The sequence below is a fragment of the Ceratotherium simum genome, chromosome 16 (assembly GCF_057802395.1).
Source record: "Ceratotherium simum simum isolate JZ-2026a chromosome 16, ASM5780239v1, whole genome shotgun sequence".
Lineage (NCBI taxonomy): Eukaryota > Metazoa > Chordata > Mammalia > Perissodactyla > Rhinocerotidae > Ceratotherium > Ceratotherium simum.
In genome coordinates this window covers 10,810,495-10,833,966 of record NC_141915.1, presented here as the reverse complement: position 1 = coordinate 10,833,966, position 23,472 = coordinate 10,810,495, and the positions used below count along the sequence as shown (strand labels likewise).

General features: G+C 50.7%; 3 protein-coding genes across 3 annotated transcripts; 1 reads left to right on the top strand and 2 right to left on the bottom strand.

Moving 5' to 3' along the window:
- The first annotated feature begins 1,368 nt into the window (after positions 1 to 1,368).
- On the top strand, positions 1,369 to 4,409 carry MPDU1 (mannose-P-dolichol utilization defect 1). Its single transcript, XM_004433124.3, has 7 exons — positions 1,369 to 1,512; positions 2,690 to 2,755; positions 2,939 to 3,071; positions 3,402 to 3,487; positions 3,608 to 3,726; positions 3,899 to 4,009; positions 4,149 to 4,409. Exons 1-7 carry the CDS (start codon positions 1,410 to 1,412, stop codon positions 4,269 to 4,271), a joined length of 741 nt encoding a protein of 246 aa, XP_004433181.1. The 5' UTR covers positions 1,369 to 1,409; the 3' UTR covers positions 4,272 to 4,409.
- A 496-nt stretch (positions 4,410 to 4,905) lies between these two features.
- On the bottom strand, positions 4,906 to 6,943 carry SOX15 (SRY-box transcription factor 15). Its single transcript, XM_004433123.3, has 2 exons — positions 5,962 to 6,943; positions 4,906 to 5,284 (listed from the first exon to the last, which is right to left on the bottom strand). Exons 1-2 carry the CDS (start codon positions 6,492 to 6,494, stop codon positions 5,116 to 5,118), a joined length of 702 nt encoding a protein of 233 aa, XP_004433180.1. The 5' UTR covers positions 6,495 to 6,943; the 3' UTR covers positions 4,906 to 5,115.
- A 1,127-nt stretch (positions 6,944 to 8,070) lies between these two features.
- On the bottom strand, positions 8,071 to 23,142 carry FXR2 (FMR1 autosomal homolog 2). Its single transcript, XM_004433122.3, has 17 exons — positions 22,733 to 23,142; positions 16,804 to 16,856; positions 16,339 to 16,432; positions 15,854 to 15,925; positions 15,599 to 15,747; positions 15,281 to 15,374; positions 14,663 to 14,779; positions 12,107 to 12,277; positions 11,531 to 11,609; positions 11,096 to 11,205; positions 10,775 to 10,861; positions 10,253 to 10,475; positions 9,841 to 10,038; positions 9,552 to 9,752; positions 9,358 to 9,453; positions 9,106 to 9,206; positions 8,071 to 8,771 (listed from the first exon to the last, which is right to left on the bottom strand). Exons 1-17 carry the CDS (start codon positions 22,811 to 22,813, stop codon positions 8,676 to 8,678), a joined length of 2,022 nt encoding a protein of 673 aa, XP_004433179.1. The 5' UTR covers positions 22,814 to 23,142; the 3' UTR covers positions 8,071 to 8,675.
- Between the last annotated feature and the right edge of the window lie 330 nt (positions 23,143 to 23,472).

The following is a 23,472-nucleotide window of genomic DNA, read 5'->3' as shown; positions in this document are numbered from 1 at the left end:
TGGATACTCTGACCTTCACCTACAATCATCCTCGGCGCTCCTAGGAACACATGGCTCCAGCCTGGGCCACTGTCCAGCCAACCCTGATGTCCCCAGTGGTGGTGTACCTAGTGGTGGTCAGTGGCAGCCAGTGTCCAGATTCTAGAAAGAACCTCCCAGCCAGCCATAGCCTGTACCACCACTGAGTGCCAGTCCCCCCTTTATAGTAGGCCTTGGTGCAATCGCTGGGGGCCCGAATGGGGCCTTTCTGGTTGTAGGAGCCCTGTAAGGCTACAGAAAGCAGCCACCAGGACCTGGAGACCCACCCCACTGAGGGCAGCCCGCAAGTGGCAGGGCCCCAGCAGCCCCACTCCGCTTCGTGGACATCCCGTATGACCTCGCAGACAGTGGTGCGGGGGTCACTGAACAGCTGCTCGACAGCGTGGTACTCGCAGCAGGCAACTGGCCGCCATAGTGTGATGGCCAGGCCCCCCTCCACTGGGATGGCCGGGAGTTGGTGTCCCAGTGCCGGGTGGCTGAAGGCATCGCTCCCGCCGGGTAGTCCAAGGTGCGCTCTCCCAAGGGGAGGTGCTGGGTGGGCCATGCTTAATTAAGTCCTTGCTCAGCACGTGGTCACAGAAGGTGGAGGAGGAGCGGGCCTTGGCCCAGAGGTGGCACCCTCGGGGCAGTAAGGTGGGAGGGAACCCCGGAGTTCTGCGCTTCACGGAGGCTGCCAAGGCTGGGCCCTGCAGGGGGATGGGGAGGCTGCCCTCTCCCGGAATGGGGCTCGCCATCCCCACCTCCTCTTCTGCTTCACTGTCCCGGCCGGACAGTTGCTGGCACACACCTCCGACAAGGCCTGGGCGAACCAGAGGAAGGAGAAGCATGGGCCCTGCGCGCAGCCGGTGCCCATGGAGGGCTGCCTGGCGGAAACTGTCCTGCTCCCGCTGGCGCCGTTCCCTCTGAAGATGCTGGGAGAACAGGAGATAGGGAGCCACAGCGCCCCCATCCAACGCCATTTTGGAGACTCACGCTCCTTCTCTCTCAACTTCGAACAATGTCAAGTCAGCTGGGAAAAGACAAGATGGCGCCGAGCCGGAGAAGCGGAGAAAGGCAGGAGGATAAATCTTGCTTCCGAACTGGAAGCGTAAACAAAGGCACGAAAGATCGAAGTGCGCAGGCGTACAGCCTTGGCACACTTTAAATTCGAGCAGCAGGGAGAGCGCGCCCAAAGCGTGGTCTCTGGACGAGACCTATCTTACGCTACTGAAGACGGGGTGGCGTAAAAGGCGGAACGCAGGGGGCGGTCCCGCTGAGTCGCGGGAAGACGAGAGGAGAGGCGGGGCGGGGCGGGGTCCGGGGGGGCTCAGCGCGCATGCGCACCGGCAGTCGGAGCGTGGCGGTCTGGAGACTGGCGGAAGCTTTCCAGTATGGCGGCCGAGGCAGATGGGATGCTCAAACGGGTGCTGGTGCCGCTTCTTTTACCTGAGAAATGCTACGACCAAATTTTTGTCCAGTGGGACTTGCTTCACGGTGAGTTTTACTCGGCATCCGCGCAGAGTTCTGCTCGAGAGCCCTTAGGCCATAAGCGGGATATGACCGAGGATTAAGTGACGACGGGGACTGCTGCCACGCCGTGCTCGGCGGAAGTCATCTCTGAGAGGGGCGGGAGTGTCTTGGTTTCCATAGAGGGAGGACGCCATATTTGGGCGAGAGGGGGAGTTGCCGGGTGGAAATACTTGTTTGTGAAGTTTATGCTTTAGCGACAATGAAAGACAAAAAGACTCAAATTTTACAAAAAAAAGTTAAAAGCAGATCAAATCGTTCCAACCTATGCCTTCAGGAACAAAGTTACACTTGATTCAAAGTCTCTGATGAATCCAGGCTTTCAGCGGTACCCCCAAAGGCTCTTGCCATCTTGATGGCTTTCCTTCCAGCCTTCACATTTGCTCATAGTCTAATTTTGGAATATCTTGCTTTCCTTCCTCTTTCTATCTACGAGGCAACTCCACAGCAAAGCCCTCTTCAAACATCAGACCCTTTGGGAAGCCTTCCCAGGGTGCCCCTGTCGGTTCATGGTACCCCACTGGGCTCCTGGGACACTGTTTTAGCCGCATTCATGACCTGTGAGAATCTGACTCCCACTGGGCCAAGCTCCTTGGGGGGAGGGCTTGAAGGCTAGCGTGGATATGAGTGGCCAGGGCAGAAAAGCAAGCCCTAGAAGGATAGGGTTAAGACCCTGAGTAGGGGCCAGGGACAAAGGGTCCAGGAATGAGTGAGACCTGTCCTTGGGGAGAGAAAACAGGTGATGTGGATCACCTAGTTCTCAGTGGAGGCAAATAAAGAATCAGAGGGCTTTTGGGTATTGCTCAGCTTTATACAGGGAAGCAATAGAGAGCCTTGGAAGTCAGACCAAGCTGTTTAGATGTAATCTGCAGGGAACGTAAGATTGGATCAGAGGAAAGGTATGGTCAGAGCTGTTTTGGAAAGTCACCTGGTCTGAATGTGGTATGATTTGGAGCAGGAAGGACCAGACCTTTTTCATCTGCTTCCAGACAACCCATGGCTTCCTTGTGTGGGTATGTCAAGGTCTTAACGAGCAGCGGCCGTCCACAGGAGCGCTTAAGGTGTTTAGGCCTGGGCTGCTCCTGAAAAGCCCTGGCCTGGGTTCCGGAGTTCTCAGTTCTGCCTACCCTTTTTCTCTTCTCAGTCCCCTGCCTCAAGATTCTCCTCAGCAAAGTCCTGGGGCTGGGCGTTGTGGCTGGGTCACTTCTGGGTATGTATCTTATCTTCCTTTCCTGCTGTTGCGATGCGGGTCGAGTGTTAAGATGGCATAAACTGGGTGGGTTCCTTAACCAGAAGTGGGGTTAACATGCTTCCCAGTCTGCTGCGTAGTTGTTGTGTTGCACTCCCATGGAATGTCAGCTCCTCAACCCTGCCCTTCTCATTGTTTCTGCAGTAAAACTGCCTCAGGTGTTTAAAATCCTGGGAGCCAAGAGCGCAGAAGGGTTGAGTCTCCAGTCAGTAATGCTGGAGCTAGTGGCATTGACTGGGACCATGGTCTACAGCATCACCAACAACTTCCCCTTCAGGTGAGGGGCCTGCCCTTTATCTCCAAGGGTAAATGCTCACAACTCTAGTGGAGGTTAGGGTGAGGGAGGTAAAAGGGCAGGAAAGCTTAAGCTCTTCCGGAAATCTAGACATCTATGGAGGTGATGAGAGGAGGTGAGCATCCCAAGAATGCCAGGATCCAGACTGAGTCAGTCAGGTGAGGGCTGCTAGGAGGCAGGGGTAAGGAACCAGTAGGGCTGTGGAAGATAGGGAGTAATCAGAGAATTGTGTCCCCAGATGGACGGGCTATGGAGGCTTTCCTTGCCTCTTTCCAGGCCTGCCTTTCTTCCTCCCAACTCTTGACTCTGCAGCTCTTGGGGTGAAGCCCTGTTCCTGATGCTCCAGACCATCACCATCTGCTTCCTGATCCTGCATTACAGAGGACAGACTGTGAAAGGTGCTGGGGACTTACCCAAGAGCAGGCTGCAGCTCTTGGGAGCCCTGCTGGGAACTCAGGTCTGGGGAACCCAGAGGGCTTGAGAGGTTGATGAGGACTCCTTGCCTCCCCGACTCCCAGGTGTTGCTTTCCTGGCCTGCTACGCCCTGGTGCTGCTGGTGCTGCTTTCACCACTGACACCCCTAGCTGTAGTCACCCTACTGCAAGCCTCCAACGTGCCTGCTGTGGTGATGGGAAAGGTGGGTACTGGGAGCAGGGAGAAAGGATGTTAGGAGTGGGGCTGGGTGAGAGGCAGAGTAGAAGCCCAAAGTGTGGGGGGTGTTTTACTTAGAGAAAGGAATGGGGAAATCTGTGATGGGAACATGGGAAGAGTTCACATGACAGAACGAAGGATCTCAACTCCTCCCCTAGCTGCTCCAGGCAGCCACCAACTACCACAACGGGCACACAGGCCAGCTCTCAGCTGTCACAGTCTTTCTGCTCTTTGGGGGCTCCCTGGCCCGAATCTTCACCTCCATTCAGGTGAGTGCACCTTCTCCCCTCTAGAGGGCACTAAAATCTCACCTTACCTCTCCCAGCTGAGGACTTAAAGCTGCCCCCTTCTCTGGAACCTTTTTTTGGTTTTTGGAAGAGTGACCCTAGCTCTCTCTCTCACATCCAGGAAACGGGAGACCCCCTCATGGCTGGAACCTTTGTGGTCTCTACCCTCTTCAACGGCCTCATCGCTGCCCAGCTCCTCTATTACTGGAATGCAAAGGCTCCCCACAAGAAGAAAAAGGAGTAGGGCTGAGCTGGCTACCAGAGTCCATTCCCTCTTTCTATTCATCCACCCAACCTCAGGGTCCTTCCCATCTGAACCAGTGTGCTGGCGTGACTTTAATCATTCCCCATTCTTCTGCCAATTATAACTTCTTGGACCAGGGTTTGTTTTTTACGGAAATGCATAGTTGGTGGACCTGGATCCTTAGGAAGGATGGGGGTAGAGATTTTCAGGGTAATATTTTGATTTATTGTGGTTGTCCTGTGCATGTACTATTAATTCATCTAATTGCTTGGCTGAGATTCCTCCTTTAGCAGCCATTTCCAGCTACTTACCTATTCTGGGCAAAAGTCTTGCCCTGTCCTCCCATCTTCCCACTTCCCTTCTGGCGCAAAAGAACAGAGCCTGGACAGTGGAAGGGACTAGGGGCTTGTGGCTCCTCCCTCCCTCAGCCTGGCTGGGACTGTCTCCTGGACCCCAGTGCAGGGTGGGGGGTGGGGGGAAGGGGCACAGAGAATGACTCAGGCAGGGCCCCAGGGTGGGGTGGAGGTTCCTGCTCTGGCAGGTCCAGGCGGAAGGGAGTGGAGAGGGCGAGTGCACTGGTTCCTGCTGCAGCGAGGGGGAACCGAAATGGTGCAATAAAGACACAGAGACATGGTTTAATCGTACAAAACTGTGTTCGTCCTACAAAAAATATTAAGTGTTGTGTTGCTCCCCCTGGCATTCTTGGGGGCGACTGCAGGCCTCTGAACTGTGTGGTCCATCACAGTTCTAAAGAGGAGTTTGCAGCCTGAGAATGGGATGGGGGGTGGGTTCTGGGTAAAAAAGGAGGATGGAGCCCTTCCTGGGAGGTCCATGTCCATGAGGGTTAGAGGTGGGTTAGGGGCATGGGGGCCCCTGAAAGGGGAGGGTTGTATGGAGTGGGAGAGCCTGGGGGTAGGTAGGGGCTATAGTGGGGGAGCAGCTCCCCTTGGATCCTGGGGTTACTCTGAGGGAGCGAGCATGGTGAGAGGGCCTCTGGTTTACAGTGGGAAGAGCTGCAAAGAGACAAGAAAACACCGGAGTTAAGAGAGTGCTTCCCTGGGTTGGAGGTGCCAGGCAGAGTTCCTAACTCGTATGTGGGGGTGGGTCTGACCAGTTCTGGGCAGAGGTAGAACTTGTTACCCACCTAGCCCACCCCTGGCTGTCTGGGCCCCACTGGGTACCGCAGGTCCAGAAGCAGACCTCAGGATGGCTCGAGAGCAGCACAGCCGTGTTGGGGCACGTTCAAGAGCGGGCTTGCGTGCGGCGCCTGTTTTCCTCTTTTGGGGCGGCAGGCCAGGAAGGGGCAGAGTTGGGCTTAGCCTCTCCTTGCCCCAGGGGCTGGGAGAGGAAGCTGGGTCACACGAGGGCCAGAAGATGGGGGAAACGGGAAATTCAGGTAACTAGAATATGGCCACATCCAGGGGCCTGTGGTCTGCCACTGCCGTGCTGAGATGGAAAGGTCCTCTAGGAAAACCCCTCAGCCACCGAACTCCCACCGCATCTTGCACCGGGCACTGGGAGTGGTGCCCGCCAAACCTCAGCAGCGGTCCCCAACTCCTCCCTGGAGCAGCCTTTGCTTGGGTGGGCTCAGGGCCCCAGCCAGCGAAGCCGCTCTAGTATCCGCCCCCACCAGGCTCCAGGAAGGGGGGCAACAAGCGTCTCTTTCCTCACCCGCTCCCCAGACACTCACCTGTAACCGCCAGGCAGGTAGGCTGTCGAGTAGTTTGGGGGCTGGTACCCAAAGCCTCTGCTCCCTTGGATGGTCGTGTACCCGGGCCCCCAGGCTGGCCCGCCGCCAGCTACGCTGCTGCTTCCTTGTCCGAAATGGGGCGGCCCGGCGCCGGAGCTCTTGGTCTTGCGCCGAGGCCGGTACTTATAGTCGGGGTAGTCGCGCAAATGCCGCGCCCGGAGCCGCTTAGCCTCTTCCACGAAGGGCCGCTTCTCGTCCTCGCCCAGCAGCTTCCACTGCGCGCCCAGGCGCTTGGAGATCTCCGAATTGTGCATCTTCGGGTTCTGCTGCGCCATCTGGCGGCGCTGAGCGGAGCTCCACACCATGAACGCGTTCATGGGTCGCTTCACCTTCTCCAAGGGAACCCCTCCGGAGACCACTGGGCTCCCCGTTCTCTCCCGCTCCTGGGAACCCGAGGACGAGGAGGTCGGGGCCATGGGAGTGGGAGGTTCCAGGCTCCAGACCTGATCCTGTGAGGAGCTCGGTAGCGCCATGGGGGGGTTGGAGGAAGCCTTAGGAGGGTGTCCCACACGCTCTCCTCTCCAAAGTTAAACGTTTTTGATCCCCAAACCCGGTATCCTTAAAATGGAAGTGTCTCCCTGGTCTGGAGTCGTTCCAGAGAAACTCGTGTCCTTAAAAAGTATATATCTTCCCCAAGTTCAGAGTCCCTCTAATGGAGCCCTTGCTCTCAACCAATTCCGCAGGCTTTGGAGGGAGTGCAAAATCCCCTGTCTGGTACCCGGTACTGGACAGGTTGTGCTCTCCTTTTCTTGTTGCCTGGAGGTCCCTGACCCAGTCCTGCTCCCCCTACCCGCTCCTGGCCTCGGGCTGACCTTCGTTGGAGGCAGTAAACCTTCGCTCTGGGTCTCTGCAGTTCGGTAGCTGCCAGGCGGCACAGCCCAGGTGCCACAGCCCTCTCACCTGGCCTCAGTGTCTGTGGCTGATGGGTGGGCCAAACCGGGGAACAGCTTTTTAACGACTAACTCCTCCCCATTCCCTCCCAGCAGACCGCGCCTCCTTAAGGGCGCCAACATCCCCCTCCCTTAGGCAAACCCAGGTGTCCTGTTCTTCCCAGCCCCCAACACTCCTCCTCAGGGCACCACACCCCCTCCCCACCCAAGACCCAGATGTCAGGCCTTCCAGCCCCAGTAGCTCTGAACGTCTTCCCCTCCCTTCTTAAGCTTTGGCAATTTAAAGTCAATTCCTTTGCACAATGGGATCAAGCACAGGGGGATCAAAAGCCCTCAGGGTCAGAGTTGTGCTAGGAGGAACATGGGAACACCCCCACCCTTTTCTTGTGCCTAGTGCTCCTCAAACCCCTGACCTGCCCCTGGGGCAAGCAAGTCAGGCAGTCAGAGGGAGGTAGACCATTTTTGTTTCCTGAGTCATCCCAGCAGGTGCTTGGGTGGTGATTCAAACCCTCTCCAGGTGAGAAAACTTAAACCCTCCCAACTCTAGCCCCTAAACCTAGGTTTCTCCACCACTACTGAACCCTTGAATTACGGCACGTTTTCTCAGTCAGGAGGCAGGGAGCCAAGAACTCCAGAACAGCTCCGTGGGGCTGAAGGTCAGTGATGTGGATGCTGAAGAAAAAGCCTGGATCCAGAGCCAAGAACCATCAGGAATAAGGGCTGGACACATAGGTCCCAGAGGCTTTTGTGAGGGAACCCTGCTCCCCACTCTGCCCAAGGCCCAGCCCAAGCCCCAGGCCTCAGGTAATCGGATTAAGCAGCCTGCCTTGGCTCTCAGCTCTTAGCAGAACAGCTCCAGCTTGGAGTAGCCCTACCTAGCCTGCCCATGACTCAGGGTATAGGAGTGGCCTAGCTCCCTGTACCAGCGAAACTGGAGGAGGGGAGAAGCAGCAAGACAAGCCATTCTCCTCTGGACCAGGAGGGTACCGGGGCTTAGGGAATTTAGGAATATCAGGAATTCCCAGAAGTAGATCATCTTTGGAACACTAAAGAAGCCAGGTGTGGAGAAACAGGAAACAAAGGCCAGGGGCCAGGGCAGCTCAGTGCTCAAGAAACAGATGGACCAACCTGGGCACAAGGAATGCACAGGAACCAGAGCGCCATTTGGATTTTTTTATTCTCTTTTTAAATACTGTACAGTGAAAAATAAATACGCCTTCTCATCCACCAGACAAGGTTGGTCCCCCCTCCCCTGGGGGACCTTGTCACCCCCCTTCATACACACCCCTGGTTCTACTCCAAAACCTTCCCCATGCCTCCCACCCACTTATATCCTTACTATCCCCGTCTTCCACAGTGATGAGGCCCCAGAAATGGGGGGTACAGGATGGGAGGAGGGATAGCAGGGGAGCCCCCCTGAACTGTCAAATATGGGTGGGTCAAGGAGCACCCCGCACCAACAGGTGGAGAATGGGGGTGTTCAGAGAGAGATTGGGGCATTAGAGGATAAAGGCACATCCAGTCTGATGGGGAAGAAGAGAGGCTCCCCTCACCCTGGGGGTAGGGTGGACAAGAGGGAGGGGGGTATGACCCTGTTACACACCCCTCCACTAGCTCCTGGAGGTTGGGGGGGGACCCAAGCTGCTGTGCCACCCCCCTCCCCCCTAGATAAGAGCAGCTCCAGCGCAGGTCAGTCGGGCCTGTGAGGGCCATGGTGTTGGGCAGCAAGCGAGACGGAGAAGGGAGGGATGCAGGCTGGGGGTTTTATGAAACCCCATTCACCAAACTACCCAACTCCAGGGGGGCAGAGAGCTCCCCATTCTCTGAGGGGCCCTTAGGAAGCTTGCTGACAGAGTCACCCTGAGGGGAAAGTGGGAAAGAAAACGAAGAGGAAGGAAAGAAAGCAGTCAGTAGAAATTCAGGTAATGACATTCCCTACCATCCAAGCCCTCTTCACATCTGGTGACCCAAGGGTTGGTCCCCTGATCTCTCTTAGTCACTCTGGGATCCAGAAAATATAAACCAAACTTTCCTCCCTTTTCTATTCAAACTTTTCACTATTCTAAATGCAGTCTAAACTCCATCAGACATAGCCTTCTCTGCAATTTAGTAAGAGATTTCTTTGGGAGTTTTCTTGTGCCCCCTACCCCAGAACAAAAAAGCAGGTGGAGTAAACTACATCTCGCCTGCCTACCTTCTGTCCCGAAAGAGAGTCCTCTGAGGGTTTAGTGCGTTCCAGAGGTGGCCGCTGGCGGCTCTGAGACTCTGCTCGGGAGATATAGTCAGCCACAGTCACTGGGGAAGGCAGAGGATCAAGAGTTTCAGAAGGATCCCAGGTGTCCAGCCCCTAGAAACCCACTGAACCCCAATCCCTGGTTTTCACAGGGTAGGTGGCATCCATTCGCTCAGCTCTCAGGAAGGATGCTGGCATCCAGTGTTAGCTGACCTGGCTGACGGTCTCCACTGATAGAACCATCAGTCCGGTTACCACGGTTACGACGGCGGCGGCTCCGATTACGACGCTGGGGTCTTGACTCATCTTCTGTGGGGCAGGGAAAAAGGAGAGTTGTGCATCAAATCTCCCAACCCTCTAATTCTTTGCCCAGCTCTAACTTTTTAGACCCCAGGCACACCCCTTACCCAGGCCATTCTCTGTCAGGCTTGGCCCATCAGATTCCAGGCCTCCATCCATGACAGTCCTGTCTTCGTCAGTGCGGCGGCGACGAGAGCGGCGGCGCCTGGCACTTGCTGGGGGCGGTTCCCCAGGCTCTGAATCAACTGGGGGCTCTGGTTCAGATGTGTCCAGTAGGCTGTAAGGATTACTGTCCGGATCCTTCAGCACTAGTTAGAGAAGAGGAGTTGGGAGTCAGGTGTCCGTCATGTTTCCTTTTGGCCCACATTCATGAGCCCAGCTGTCTGGTATTGGTACCTGAGCTAATAGATGAAGAGTTGTATCTTGAGGTGGGCCGGGGAGCAGGTGGGGGTCCCCTACCCCGGCCCCCCGTTGGCCGCCTCCGGCTTTCTTCCACCCGGGATGGGGGGTCCCGGTCGCCAGGACCAGCTCGGTTGGGCTCCTCCCTCTTCTCTGACTCAGTCTCAGAAGCTGTGGATGGGTCTGAGCTGGGGCCTGAGAAACACAATGGAGTTCAATCAGGGTCACTCACCCCACCCCAGGATCCATCACAGCCCCCAAACTGAAGACTTCCTCTTCTCACTCACAAGTCCCCCAACCATCACCTCTTCATCATCTCTATCACCCTTTCGTCAAGCTTCTACCCAGATCTCTGCCTCTCCCCACAAATCCCATCACTGCTCGCCTCCCTCTCCCATAGCTGTCTCACCATAGGCAGGACCGCCTGTCCTCCGGCCCCGGCCCCGGCCCCCATAGCTGCCCCCATAGGTTCGCGTGGTGTGGAGGGAGGAGGAGGAGCTCTCATCGGTGGTATATCCAGCCTTGTCATTGCCACCGCTGCCCCGCCCACTCCCAGGAGGGCGAAAGCCCAGCCCAATCTGCCGAAGCTGTTCATCAATTTGCAGCCTCTCCAAACGAAGTTGCTCCACCTCCTGATTGGGTAGAAGATGGAGGAAGATACAGATGGAGGAATAAGTATGAGATCAATGAACAGTCTCCTACTTGCATGCTTCTCCACCCTACATATCTAAATTCTCAGGAATGCAAGGAGAAGGAGGACATTGGCTAAAGAAGGAAAATTCTGAGATCCAACCCCCAGCCCCAAATTTCCACCCAGCGGTTCCTCTTCTACTCAGAGACAGACTGGGTACTACAACTCCTAACTTTATCCACCAGCAATCTTAGTCCCCTTGCTACACCCACATCTCTCCCAGGCTTCCAGCCTGGGTACCTGCAGGTAGGAGAGGTGATATTCCAGCAGAGCCTGAGCATTGCTGATATTCTCTCGGGTGCCAACAAATATGAAGGGAACCATTCCCTGGAGAGCAAAGGGAAGGAGAGATGGATCAGAAGGAGAGTCAAATGTAAGTATTAACCCCACCCTGTCTCCTAGGGAAGCCCACCCAATGGGATCTTTCTGGGCTCTACAACTACTGGGGGAAACAAAAGTTACTATGCTCTACCTCCTAGAAATCCCAGCCCCCAAAGAATGGCTTTGAGAACAATCCCACCTACTTCTGGAAACCAATCTCTAGGTGTAGTTGCCCCATACCTCCTCCCTGGGGTTCTTCTTGTCATTATCACCTTCTACTCGAACCCTCACCACACCAGATTTATCCACAATCTCCTGGATCACTTTCCCGTTCTTTCCAATCACTTTGCCTGAATGGGTAAAGGAGGAATTAGGCCTTTTTTTTTTTTAAGGAAAGAAAGAAGAGTAAAAACAGATAAGATAAGCAGTCTTTCAGCTTCTATACATGGATTCTGTTTAATTATTCTCCTGCTTCTACATTTCTGATGAGTTTTCACAGGACAAAATATTACAATGCCTAGATATTTGTTCTTCCATTTTTGTCACTCTTATTACAGACTGTTTTGCTCTGAAACTACAAGTCCATAGGGAGGTGCCAAGCCCAGAATCGCTTCAGAGAATCTCACATCTGGCCCTCAACTGTATTCTCTTTTATACATACACACCCCAACTCACCAACCAGGTTCCTGGGCACCTGCACGGAGTCCTCAGAAAACTCAAGGTAGCTTCGTGCCTGTCGGCATGCCTCAGGAGTCTAAGAAAAGAGTGGGGAGTCATTACTACAACAGAGGACCTGGATCTCAAACAATGATCTTCCTCACTTTTTGTGAGGAAGATCAGCCCTGAGCTAACATCCATGCTAATCCTCCTCTATTTGCTGAGGAAGACCGGCTCTGAGCTAACATCTATTGCCAATCCTCCTCCTTTTTTTTTTTCCCCCAAAGCCCCAGTAGATAGTTGTATGTCATAGTTGCACATCCTTCTAGTTGCTGTATGTGGGATGCGGCCTCAGCATGGCCGGAGAAGTGGTGCATCGGTGCGCACCCGGGATCCGAACCCGGGCTGCTAGTAGCAGAGCGCACGCACTTAACCGCTAAGCCATGGGGCCGGCCCCCCACTCAGTGTCTTTGGGACAGTGTGTCACCACCAAAGTCAGGGAGAGAGGTCAACATGACTCAGGTTTCCTTTCTATTTCACCCTCTCTTCTCTGTATCCCCTAAGGGACCTGGATGACAGATATCTTTTGCTGACCTCTCCATAGATGCGGAAAGTGCAGGTCTCTTCACCCAACTCAATGGCGGTCACCCCAGGTACTTTTCGGGCCTGCTGGATGTTGGCACCGTGAGTCCCAATTGCCAGTCCCATCAGGTCCTCTCGCACTGTGAACTCCTCCTGGAATGCTGCCGCCAACTGCTTACTTGTCTGAAAGGAAAAGGCACCGTGAGAATCACAGTGGTGGAATCTTGGAATACCTGTTCCAGGCACCTGACACTTTGCATAGCTTCAATAAGGAAAAATGTGTGAAAGAAAGCCAAAATGAACCTAGAGTCTGCTGACCACTAGGACCTGCTGGAGAATTCAGGAACTTTTCATTCCACTCCCATCTCCCAAATACCAATGGCTTGGTGGGGAGGGGAGGTAATATGGGGAAAGTTTGGGCTGGGAGCCAACAAAGTTCTAGATTTGGCTCCCACACTATCTGGTTGTGCGATCCTAAACAAAACACATATTCTGTGCCTCTGTTCTTTCACTTACTAAATGATTATATCTGACCTACCTCATTCCCAGAGTATCAAGAGGATTAAAGAAGGTTGGTGTGCAAGGACTTTTCACAAGGTAAATGCAAATGTAAGGAACAATACCTTACCAAATTAATATCAACTCCCAAAATAAAACCCAAAGAGGTGAACAGAAAGCAAAGGGTTAAGAAAAGCATAAAAGGAGCCTATGGAACACTATACTATAACGTCATTTCTCAACCAGTCCTTAGAGGGATCCCTGGGTATAGGGGCAGGAAGACAGGAAAGATCCTGGAAGAATGAGTCCTAGGCAGGAAGCACCAAATAGGAAATATATCTGAAAGGGGACATTCCCAGACTGCAATCCACTACCTCCTACTTCCAAGATAGATGGGGTTGAATTACAGCAAGAATCTACATTAGGCAAGAAGAGAAAGCTGGAACAAGGAACTAAGTTGGGTGTTCAAAATAACTGAGTTAGGGAGGGAGAGAAGAGGATCTACAATGATTTACAAATGTCTTCTAGAGAAGTTTGCCAAGGGTTTTATTTCCTAAACTGCCTGCTAGGTACAAGGGTATTGTACTTTTACCCTTTATACATTCAGTATTTCAAAATACTTTTTCAAAAAACAGAACAAACATGGGCCGGCCCCGTGGCTTGGCGGTTAAGTGTGCGCGCTCTGCTGCTGGCGGCCCGGGTTCGGATCCCGGGCTCGCACGGACGCGCCGCTTCTCTGGCCATGCTGAGGCCGCGTCCCACATACAGCAACTGGAAGGATGTGCAACTATGACGTACAACTATCTACTGGGGTTTTGGGGGAAAAAATAAATAAATAAAATTATTAAAAAAAAAAAAAAAAACAGAACAAACAAGTTTTTTTATGTCCTTTTTTTTTTTTTTGTGAGGATCAGCCCTGAGCTAACATCCGTGCTAATCCTCCTCCTTTTTTTTTCCCCAAAGCCCCAGTAGATAGTTGTATGTCATAGTTGCACATCCTTCTAGTTGCTGTTTGTGGGACGCGGGCTCAGCATGGCCGGAGAAGCAGTGCGTTGGTGCGTGCCCGGGATCCGAACCTGGGCCACCAGTAGCGGAGCAGCCGCACTTAACCGCTAAGCCACGGGGCCAGCCCCTGTCCTTATTCTTATATTCATTTCCTATTCAAAAACAAAGATATGTCCTTGCACCTATGGTTAATTTAGCTATCTGCTACACTTTGTCAGACAGATCAATACAGCAAAGTCCCACGAGAGTTGAATATTCTTCCTTTTGTCACCAGGAAACCTCCTCATTGGGAACTGCAGCAGATACAGTTTGTATAATTGGGGGTAATGGTGAATTTTTAACTGCCAGTACCCTGAGTAGCATCCCTGGAGAAGTGAAAGATGAACATGATCCAGAATTTGCACAGGCTTAGAGAACAGCCACCCAAAAGGACCAGTTCACTTGATAAATGGAAATGGATGTTCACACACACACACACACACACACACACACCCTACTTGTTTAGGATGGTATACTACCTAAGAAAAGGGAACCTAACCATCATAAGACGTCAAAAAGACCTTGTAGAATAACTACCTCGTTGTCACAGATGAAGCTCAGTGGAATCAAACGATTTGCCAACGGTCAATCATTTGACGAAACAAGACTTAGGATTCCCAAGTCCAGGGGTATTTCCAGTGTGCAAATGGTTCTCAGATATATCCCACAAAGCAGTTTGGTTGCCAGAGGTTATGTGGGGCAGGCTGGTGGAGGTTAAGAACCACACCCCCTTCCACTTTTAGAGCTGCTCTGATTGATCTGTTTTATGCACTGTACTTTCAAATAAAATTTCACTTGATCAAAGGGTCCCATGGCTAAAAAAAAGTTTGAAAACAACTGTACTATAATAAGATGTAGCTCTGCCATCTGGAGGAGTCTGGGATAAAATAGCAGACCCAGGTTTAATGGCCCAGAAAGACCTTAGTCTTTTCGTTTTGTAAACATAAGAGCATGGGTAGAGGACGGGGCAGGAAGGGAGGAGGACGACGATACCATTCAGCAGTAAGAAGTGGAGCCAAAACTTACCTCTAGGTGCTTGGTAGCTTCTTCATTGCGGGACATGAGTAGCAGTTTGGTGCGCAGGCTTCGGAAATGCATATCACCCAGCAGGGATGCCCGCTTCACAGGGGCTTCTGTGGTTGACTAGGAAGAAACCAATGGAAAAGTCATTAAAACTGACTTTGAATACATACTGGGGGAGAGCCAGGGACTAGGAATTAGGATGCCTGAGTCTCTGGAAAAGGGTGGGAGTTAAGAAATGAAGCTAGGGAAGAGGAAAATCATTGTCAGTCTCACAAGGGCCTACTATCTGGGTGCCTAAGGGAAGTGATTTTAGGTAGCAAGCAAGGAGTAAGCACGGGTGAGAACCGTACAGTCTATTTTTGAGAGTCCAAATATGCAAAGGAGGGTCCCCAGCCCAGGCTGTAATATGATGGTCAGGTTAAAAAAAAATTAAGGTCATATATGAGGAAGACTAAGGGAAGGCAGGGCTACCTGGGCCCACAGGAGTCAGGAGCAACAAAGTCCTCTCTGACAAATAAAAACAAACACATTTTAGCTCCTCCCTTTTCGCAAAGAAGTTAAAAGGGGAGAAGGAAAAATTGTTGAAAGGGTTTATGTGAAATTCAGGCAGAATAAACTCACCAGAATGAAGAGCTCACTATTTGTGATGTTGAGAAAGATGCAGTTTGCTCCCAATGCCTTCTTGAACTCTTTATGGACGTTTTCATTGGAGCAGCTGCAGAGAAAGAGAAAAGTGCTCAGGCGGCAGAATGTGAAATGCAGTCAAAGGTTCAAGGAGAGAGAGAGGGACCAAGAAAAATAAAAGAGGATGAGGAAGTGGGAGCAAGAAGGGCTCTAGAGGGCCAAGGGAACAACAGAGAAGACTGAAACTGGGAGAAATAGGGGCAGAGACGAGGACTGTAAAGAGGGCCCCCCACTCCTGACATCCCTAACACTCACGCCTCTCTCAGATCCTCAGGCACAGCCATAGTAACCTTGAAGAAGCTGCCTTTGGTTGCGAGGGGATTGGGATTAACTGGCCGAAGCCGTTCCAGGGTGACAATCTCATTGTAAGTGGCATCACAGGCAGCATATTCAATGACATAGAACTGGAAGAAAGGAGAAGTTGTTGATGACCTGAGCTTCTATCTCCCACCTTTTCATGACTAAAATATTTGTTTCAGCAGTTCTCCAAAGGCCTTCACAATCACTCACATCTCCCTTCATCATCCGCACCCGGGCCAGCCACCAGCCACAAGGTTCTTGCTCATTGGCTCGAGAATAAACCTAAAGAGAAGTTGAAAATAAAAGAGAGATTGAGGACCATCCAAAAACATCAAGAATGGAATAAGCATTAAGACAGCTGGTAGGCATCCTAAACTGAGACAAAGAAAACTAGAAGAAGGAGGGGCTAATTAAAAATCAGAGGGCATTGGATTTTAGATGCTCTTATCATAAATGGAAGAAAAGTGAATCCCCTGAAACTGGGAAGCTCCCTCAGAGTTTGGTTGATCACAATAGTGATGGACAGGGAACTGGTGCATTTCACTATTCCACAGGCTACCTGGCTTGGACGTAGTAGCTTCGCTTGGGGAGGAAGGAGAGTGAACCAACTGGTGAGGAGCCTAGGATATTGGTAAGGGAGATGTAGAATCCCGGGAAAAGTGACATGTAGAAAGGGTGGACTCCATGGCCCTTACCTCCACCTCATCCCCTTCTGTGATCTCCTTATTATAGTCAGCTGGAGGTGGTAGCCGGACATCCCCAAAAGGAATTTGTCTCTCACTCTGCCAGCTGCAAGGGAAACAGTGATATGAAAGCTATTCAGGCTAATGTGGTTGCCCATTTCTTCAGGAAGGGGTTATTGCCTCTGCTGGGCAATCTCCACCTTCCCTGGTGATTAGAGAAGATTAGAGGATAAACCCCAGGCCCTGCTCCATAGTGGTGTCTTCCATCTTTTGCTAGAATCTAATTACTGGGTCAAATGCCGCCACCCCCCCCCCCCAAATTTCAGCCCTTTCCTCTCCTAAGATCCATTTAAGTTGCCCACCCAAACCCTTGGCTCTCTCCCACCTATTACATGCCTCATGGGACTCAGCCGCCCCCTCTTCTCCACTCTCCATTTAGGACCTAGTAGGCTGGATTCTCTATTCCCAAGGTCTTACTTGTTTTCAAAGAAGATGGTGACAGAGTCTTCATGGACATCCTTCACAAAGCCCTAGAATAGATTTTAGAACAAAGTAAAAAAAAAAGACAATTTACTACCACCTCAACTATCAAAAGAACAGAGACATTTGGAGGCCTTAAACTAGACTTTTAGATGGGGATGCAAGCTATCTAAAGACAGGGCCAGAAAAAGGTGCACTGGGGAAAGAATATGAATGAAGTGGAAAGAAATGATATTGGCATGGAAAGAAATGTGGCAAAATCCAGAAATAAGATGAGACAGAAAGTAAGCAGAAGGGGGAAACATCACCTGCATCAGAACAGCCTGGAAACTGGTGGTCTACTATGGCTCCCACAGGGGCCTCCCTATCTGTCTGCCTCCGGTTGTGCTGAGCAGCTTGCCAGAGTTCAATTAAAATACCAACAACATTCAGCAAGGCTAAGAATATCCCATGAGACAGTGTGAGGCTGTCCTGGAACACCTAGAGGACATCAGGATCTGCCAAGAGGGAGAAGGGTCAAGCTCCCCAATACAGCTAGAGACCTGAGCAAACTTGATGCCTTGATGCCTTGGTCCTAACAGATTAATCAGAACACTCAGAATAATCTGAATAATCAGAAGTTCAAAACAATGAACACAATTTACAGAAGGATAAATTAGGACTGAAGAGATGTGAGATTTTTTTTTTTTAATTTCTTTTTTGTGAGGAAGATCAGCCCTGTGCTAACATCTGCCAATCCTCCTCTTTTTTTGCTGAGGAAGACTGGCCCTGGGCTAATATCCCTGCCCATCTTCCTCTACTTTATATGGGACGCCATCACAGCGTGGCTTGCCAAGCGGTATGTCAGTGCGCGTCAGGGATCTGAACCGGTGAACCCCAGGCCGCCGCAGTGGAGCGTACGCACTTAACTGCTTGCACGACCCGGCCGGCCCCGAGATGTGAGATTTCTGAATGCTAGACTACGACACTGCTAAGAATTTGAAAAGGATAATAAAATTTGTAGAAGACCCCAACCTTGAGATCATGACAAGAGAGAGGAAAAGGGATGATTGAAATGCTGGTCCACCTCCTATTTGCTATGTCCTCACTGAGGAAGCCAAAGATATATGTTCAATCCCATACTCCCAATTTTTCTACTTTCTCTCCCTATTTTTCAAATACTCAAAAACTAGGGATTGCTAATTTTGATAAAGTCCAATTTATCAATTCGTTCTTTTATGACTGAGCTTTTGGTTTCATATCTAAATCTTTGCCTAATCCAAGGTCACAAAGGTTTTCTCCTATGTCTTCTTCAAGAAGTTTTAGAGTTTTTATTTTACGTTTAGGTCTATGATCCATTTTGAGTTAAATTTTGTATATGGTGTAAGATATGATCAAAGTTCATTTTTTACCTATGGATATCCAGTTGTTTGAGTACCATTTGTTGAAAAGACTATCCTTTCTCTACTGAATTGCCTTTTCACTTCTGTCAAAAATCAGGAAATGAAAATTAATGTACAATGACAGAAAGTAGATTGGTGGTTGGTGGACAACTTTTGGTAGTTACAAGTTTATCATCTTGATTGTGGTGATGGTTTGTTATATGTATATATGTCAAAACTTAAGAAATCGTACACTTTAAATATGTGTACTTCATTGTATGTCAATTAAAGCTGTTATAAAAAATTAGGGATTTCAAAGGCTAATACACTGGAACTATTCCTGAGCTTTGCAGCTAGGGACAAAAGCTGAGCTTTAAAAGAGAAAACACCAAAAATGCACACTTGTGTCATTCCCATCTCACAGAATTGGTCAATCATAAACACTTACTATACTGCTGTTTCCTTACGGGGTGGGAAAATCTAAGCCTAAATTTCACTCTTGATATAGCCATCTTTCTCTTCTTTCAAGATAGGATCTTGTTATGGAGACTTACTACTGCTCAAGGCATTAGTACTCGGTACTGTCTGGCTTCTTCCTTACCTTGCTTTAGCTTTCTCTGCCATTCCTTTCCCCAGAAAGGGGAAATACCCACTCCTACCATTCTCCTCTCCGGTCGTCTTCTCAGGCACTTTTACTCCTCACTATTTGCCTGAGTCCCTCTTTCCTTTTGGGTTCCTCCCTTAGCTCCTTCTTAAGTGTCCTCCTCCCACAACCACCAATATCGTATCCCTTTCCTTTTCTCTTCCCCCTTTATAAGGATCTGTCTGGATTTCTAGAAACATCCCAACCAGCCTCTTCAGCTGACTTTATCTAATTCTTTATCCAAAATGTCTGTCTCCAAGCTTCAGAAATAGTTCATCAAGAGAGAGTTAGCTATTCTCAAAACATTTTAAGGAGGAGATAAAATGAAGTAGAAGAAATAGAATAAGGACAATTACTTGCCTGCCTCTTTTGTGAAGAGATTCCCACTCCTAGATATACTCATTCACAAAGGATATGCCTAAGGCTCTAATCCAATTCTCCTCCAACAGTCAGGGTTGGCCCACAGGTGGAGGCAGCAATATTACCCTGTTTTTCCCAGCTTCCATGATCCCCAAGACAGAAATGCAGAGCTTAGAATGGAGTTTTCCCTCACATTACTCAGCAGTTCAACCAAACCTGTCATTCACCCTTTTACTTCCAGGGTCTTTTTCCTTTAAATAGTCTCCAAAACAACCTTTCTCTTCAACTTCATATTCCAATCCAGTCTTTGCTCCTTAATTCTATGCACATCACCCCAGGTTTTTTTCCTCCAAAGATACCAGTGGTAGAAAGTGAGCTCCTAGTTCTGCTCAGTCCATGCTCATTGGGAAGATAAGGAGGTGAGGGGAACAGCAGGTAAGTGGATTTAGAAAGCCAACTAGATCCAAAGAATGACTCGATTCAGTGGTCATGGCACATCCTGGCTTTGGCTTATAGGACCTAGGACCACACAGAGGAAGTGAGAGCCCTAGGTTTCTAGGTACTTCAGTTTTCTCAAATTAGAAGATATGAAATTAGTCCCCATCTTCAACCCAGCATCTAGTCCCGGGCTCCCAAAAAAAAGGAGGGAGTTCTAGGAGAAAAGCAGAAAGGGTCTGGGTAAAACCCACATGTTGAAGTTGAGATGTCACATTCCTTAAGAAGGAATGGGAATTAGGATATCCAGGTCAGGTCTGGAAAGTTGGATGACTGTACCCTGGAAAGCAAACAGATATTTCATTTGGGAGAGTACAACTTAAAGAATAAAATATACTATGTTCTGACAGAAAAGGAAGAGGTGATAGGATAACTACAAGATAACTTAGATTCCAGATCTGATGTTTGCAGTTCTATTGTACAAGATCAACAACAGGGACCCAATTCTCAGAGGGGTAAAAGGGACCTTCCCAAATTTATAGTTCTGGAAGCAATATAAACAAACACTCCTTGACCCACACTGAAATTTGCTGAGTCATGAATATTAAATCAGTAGCAAGGTCAGAATGGCTAAGTATCTATATGGCACTGAAAGTTGAAGAAAGATTAGTTGAATTTAGAGATTTACTATTGTTTTTAACCGAGGCATGGGGCAGAAAATGCTAAAGTAGCCAGAACACAAAATCCACATTACCTAGCTTTCAGCTTAGCTCCAAACTCTACTCTCTGATTCAAAGTATCCTGTCCCCAATTCACTCAAGTCTATCATTGCCACAGCCCACAGGAGAAAAGAAAAAGATTCAGAGAGCGATTTTCTGTTGGACACTCATATGTGGAAAGGAAAACATCTCCCTTCCCAGTTAATTTTTCTTTTTTTGTGAGGAAGACTAGCCCTGAGCTAACATGCGATTCCAGTCCTCCTCTTTTTGCTGAGGAAGATTGGCCCTGGGCTAACATCCATTCCCATCTTCCTCTACTTTATATGGGACGCCGCCACAGCATTGCTTGACAAGCGGTGCATCGGTGCGCGCCTGGGATCTGAACCTGCGAACCCCGGGCCGCTGACATGGAGCGCGCGCACTTAACCGCTATGCCACCGGGCCGGCCCATTCTTCCCAGTTAATTTGAAGTGGATACCAATCTTTCCCAGCTGCACTTGGCTCCCACGTTTCCTAGAACAAAAGCAAACATCATATCTTGATCTCAGACACAATTTAAGAATCACTCTTCTTGGAACCCAGAATTTACGAGTGGGAAGGACCCAGATGAAGGACAAGATGGGAAAATTGGGGCTAAAATCTTATGAGGAAGGGTATTTCAACAAAGGTAATGCCGGTTTGGGGGAAAAGGATATAAGAGACAAATGTACTCTGTCAGAATCAGAAAGGAATTAGAGACTGCCAAAGAAAACAGAAATGCTATGGAGGCAGGCTGGAAGAAAAAGTCCCATGAGTTAGGAAAGTATGCAGAAAAAAATGACAGAAGAGGATCAGCTGGGAGCTTCTTTGAGACACGGAGTAAGATAGTTCCTGGGGATTACAGAGGAATACAGAAATACTAGGATAAAAAGCCAAAGACTTAAATTGAGAGAATAAGTTAAGATAGACAGTGTGGGTACCCTCAGGCACTGAATATAAAAAAATCTGGTGAGGGAAGTAGGGCAGAAATGGATAGGCGCTTAGAGTGGGTAAAAAAATGCCTACACTGAACTTACCAATTGAAGCTGGGGCAGAAACCTTCCACTACAAGCGCAAATATGAGACTCTTTCCAGTTACAGTAAGATATAACTTCACAAGGAAGGAGCTGGAGAAAGTCATTTCCAAGGGCATGAAGGTAGAGAGCTCTTTTATGGGAGAATAGGTTTGAGGGGAAGTAAAGGAAAACGGGGCTCTTCTCACAAGTGATGTTATGAGAAGATATCTCAGCTCTTGCTCCTCAGGGTAAAATGAAAGACTAAGACAGAAATGTCTGCAAAAATTCCAGGCATAAAGTCCAAAGCAGTTCAAAATAACAACAGTCACACAAAGAAAAATTCCTGAGAGGCAAGAGGGGTCTCCCTCTGGCTTAACGTAAATGGGAAAAAATGTCCTAAAAAATGTCCTAGAAAAGGAAATCTAAGGAACCAAATCCTGGGTGATGGGCAAGCTTAAGTAAACAAGGATCTTTTAAAGACAGTCCCCTTCTCCTTCAAAAAAAGGCTATCAGATTCCCAAATTGGGAGAGTTGGCCAAAAGTCTTCTAGAAGTGGAAATCCTTAAGACAGAAGGAATCCTCATGAGATCCCCTTTTAGAGATCATGAATACGAAGCTTACACTCATTTAGAAACGAAATGAATGATCTAAATGTATTTGAGGTGAAAGTGAGATAACAAATACAAATCCACCCCTGGGTAGACTGGTAAACCAGCTAGCCTTGGGATAAAGGGGTGGGGTGAGAGACTTGTGAAAAGATGCCACCTTATGGCTAAGGAGGCAACTTGATGGTACAACCCAGAGTTCCTGAGGTCAAAGATACCAAATGTCATAAATGGATTTTGACCGTTTCTCCTTGGGTTGGGAACAGAAATACAAGATGAAAGTGGGGTGAGTCTTCCAGAGCCAGTAGGAAGAGGCCTCTCCCAGGAAGACGAAAGGATCTAATATGGGACGGCCTTCCCAAGGGGTTAATAGGGAAGAATAAAGAGAATTCTCCATGTGCTTGGACTGTGGGGAAGATGTGATTAAGGTCTAAGGTATGTCTTCCACTAGGAAACAGGAAAAGTCAATAGGAAGCTGGGTAAATGGGGTCTCTTGGCGACGGGGGCCGGAGCGGCGGACGACACTGATCTAAGCACAATGATGACCTGATGTTCAGTCTCTGAGAAGGAGGTAAAAGCAGGTGAAATACCAAGAGGTAGGGGGTTAACTTCCAGAGGTCTCCCCAGGAGGGCTGCGGGTGAAAGTGTGGGTCTCAGGTTCTAAGGGTCAGGACTTAGCTCCAGAAGCTCGATCCCGCCCCACTCTTCCCTGCTCTGGCTGGAGGGAGGGGGCTAAAGACGGGTGTCCCCGGTCGGCGCGCCGCCTCACCTTGTAGAAGGCCCCGTTGGAGCCGCGCACCTCGACGGGCAGTCCCGGCTCCACATCCCCCCCAGAGGCCAGGCCGCCCATGGCGCCGCCACCTCCTCCGACTCCCCCGGCGGCTGCTGCAGCAGCGGTCTGAGCACGGGCCGGGCCAGGGCCCCGGCGTCTCCCCGGAGGAGGAGCTGGAGGGGGAGCCGCGGGGGGCGGGAGCCGGGCCGGCCCCACGGCGGCCCTGCCACAGCCAACGAGCAGGGGGCCGGGGCCGGGCCGCTCCCCGTCCGCCGCCGCCGCCTTGGTCTCCGCCACCGTGAGGGAAACGGCCGCCGCCGCCGCTGCCTTCGTCACCTCAGCTTCCGCCCGCCGCCGCCCCACAGCTGCCTCAGTCCCGGGACCCGCGGCTGCCGCTGCCTCTCCACGGCCTCCACCTCCCCCTGCCGCCTCCGCCTACTGCGCAGGCGCACCGCGCACCCGCCCGCCGCGCGCGAGGCCCCGAGGCTCACGGCGCAGGCGTCAAGACTGGCGACCCAGCTCGTGCTCGCCAGCGCATCAGGGCTTCCACAACTCCATTTCACTCTCGCACGCCCCCTCCTGGTCGCTTACTTGCGCTTGCGCAGAACGAGATTGGCTCCCTTTCTTCGCCACCACCACTCCACCGCCCCCACCTCTTCCTTTCCCCGCCCCACAACACTGAGAGTCAACCAATCGTGGGGAGGGAGGAGCCGAGCTCACTCAGTTGGATTGGATTT

Bases quoted from the DNA above. Each gene is read 5' to 3' on its own strand.
- MPDU1 (XM_004433124.3), top strand. From the start codon at position 1,410: ATGGCGGCCGAGGCAGATGGGATGCTCAAACGGGTGCTGGTGCCGCTT. The intron at 3,488-3,607 runs GTGCTGGGGACT...CCCGACTCCCAG, and splicing joins CAGAGGACAGACTGTGAAAG to GTGTTGCTTTCCTGGCCTGC. The intron at 3,727-3,898 runs GTGGGTACTGGG...CTCCTCCCCTAG, and splicing joins CTGCTGTGGTGATGGGAAAG to CTGCTCCAGGCAGCCACCAA.
- SOX15 (XM_004433123.3), bottom strand. From the start codon at position 6,494: ATGGCGCTACCGAGCTCCTCACAGGATCAGGTCTGGAGCCTGGAACCT. The intron at 5,285-5,961 runs GTGAGTGTCTGG...GTCTCTTTGCAG, and splicing joins TACCTGCCTGGCGGTTACAG to CTCTTCCCACTGTAAACCAG.
- FXR2 (XM_004433122.3), bottom strand. From the start codon at position 22,813: ATGGGCGGCCTGGCCTCTGGGGGGGATGTGGAGCCGGGACTGCCCGTC. The intron at 12,278-14,662 runs GTAAGTTTTGGC...TTTTCCTTTCAG, and splicing joins AAGCTACCAAGCACCTAGAG to ACAAGTAAGCAGTTGGCGGC. The intron at 10,039-10,252 runs GTGAGACAGCTA...TGTGTTTCTCAG, and splicing joins GACAGGCGGTCCTGCCTATG to GCCCCAGCTCAGACCCATCC.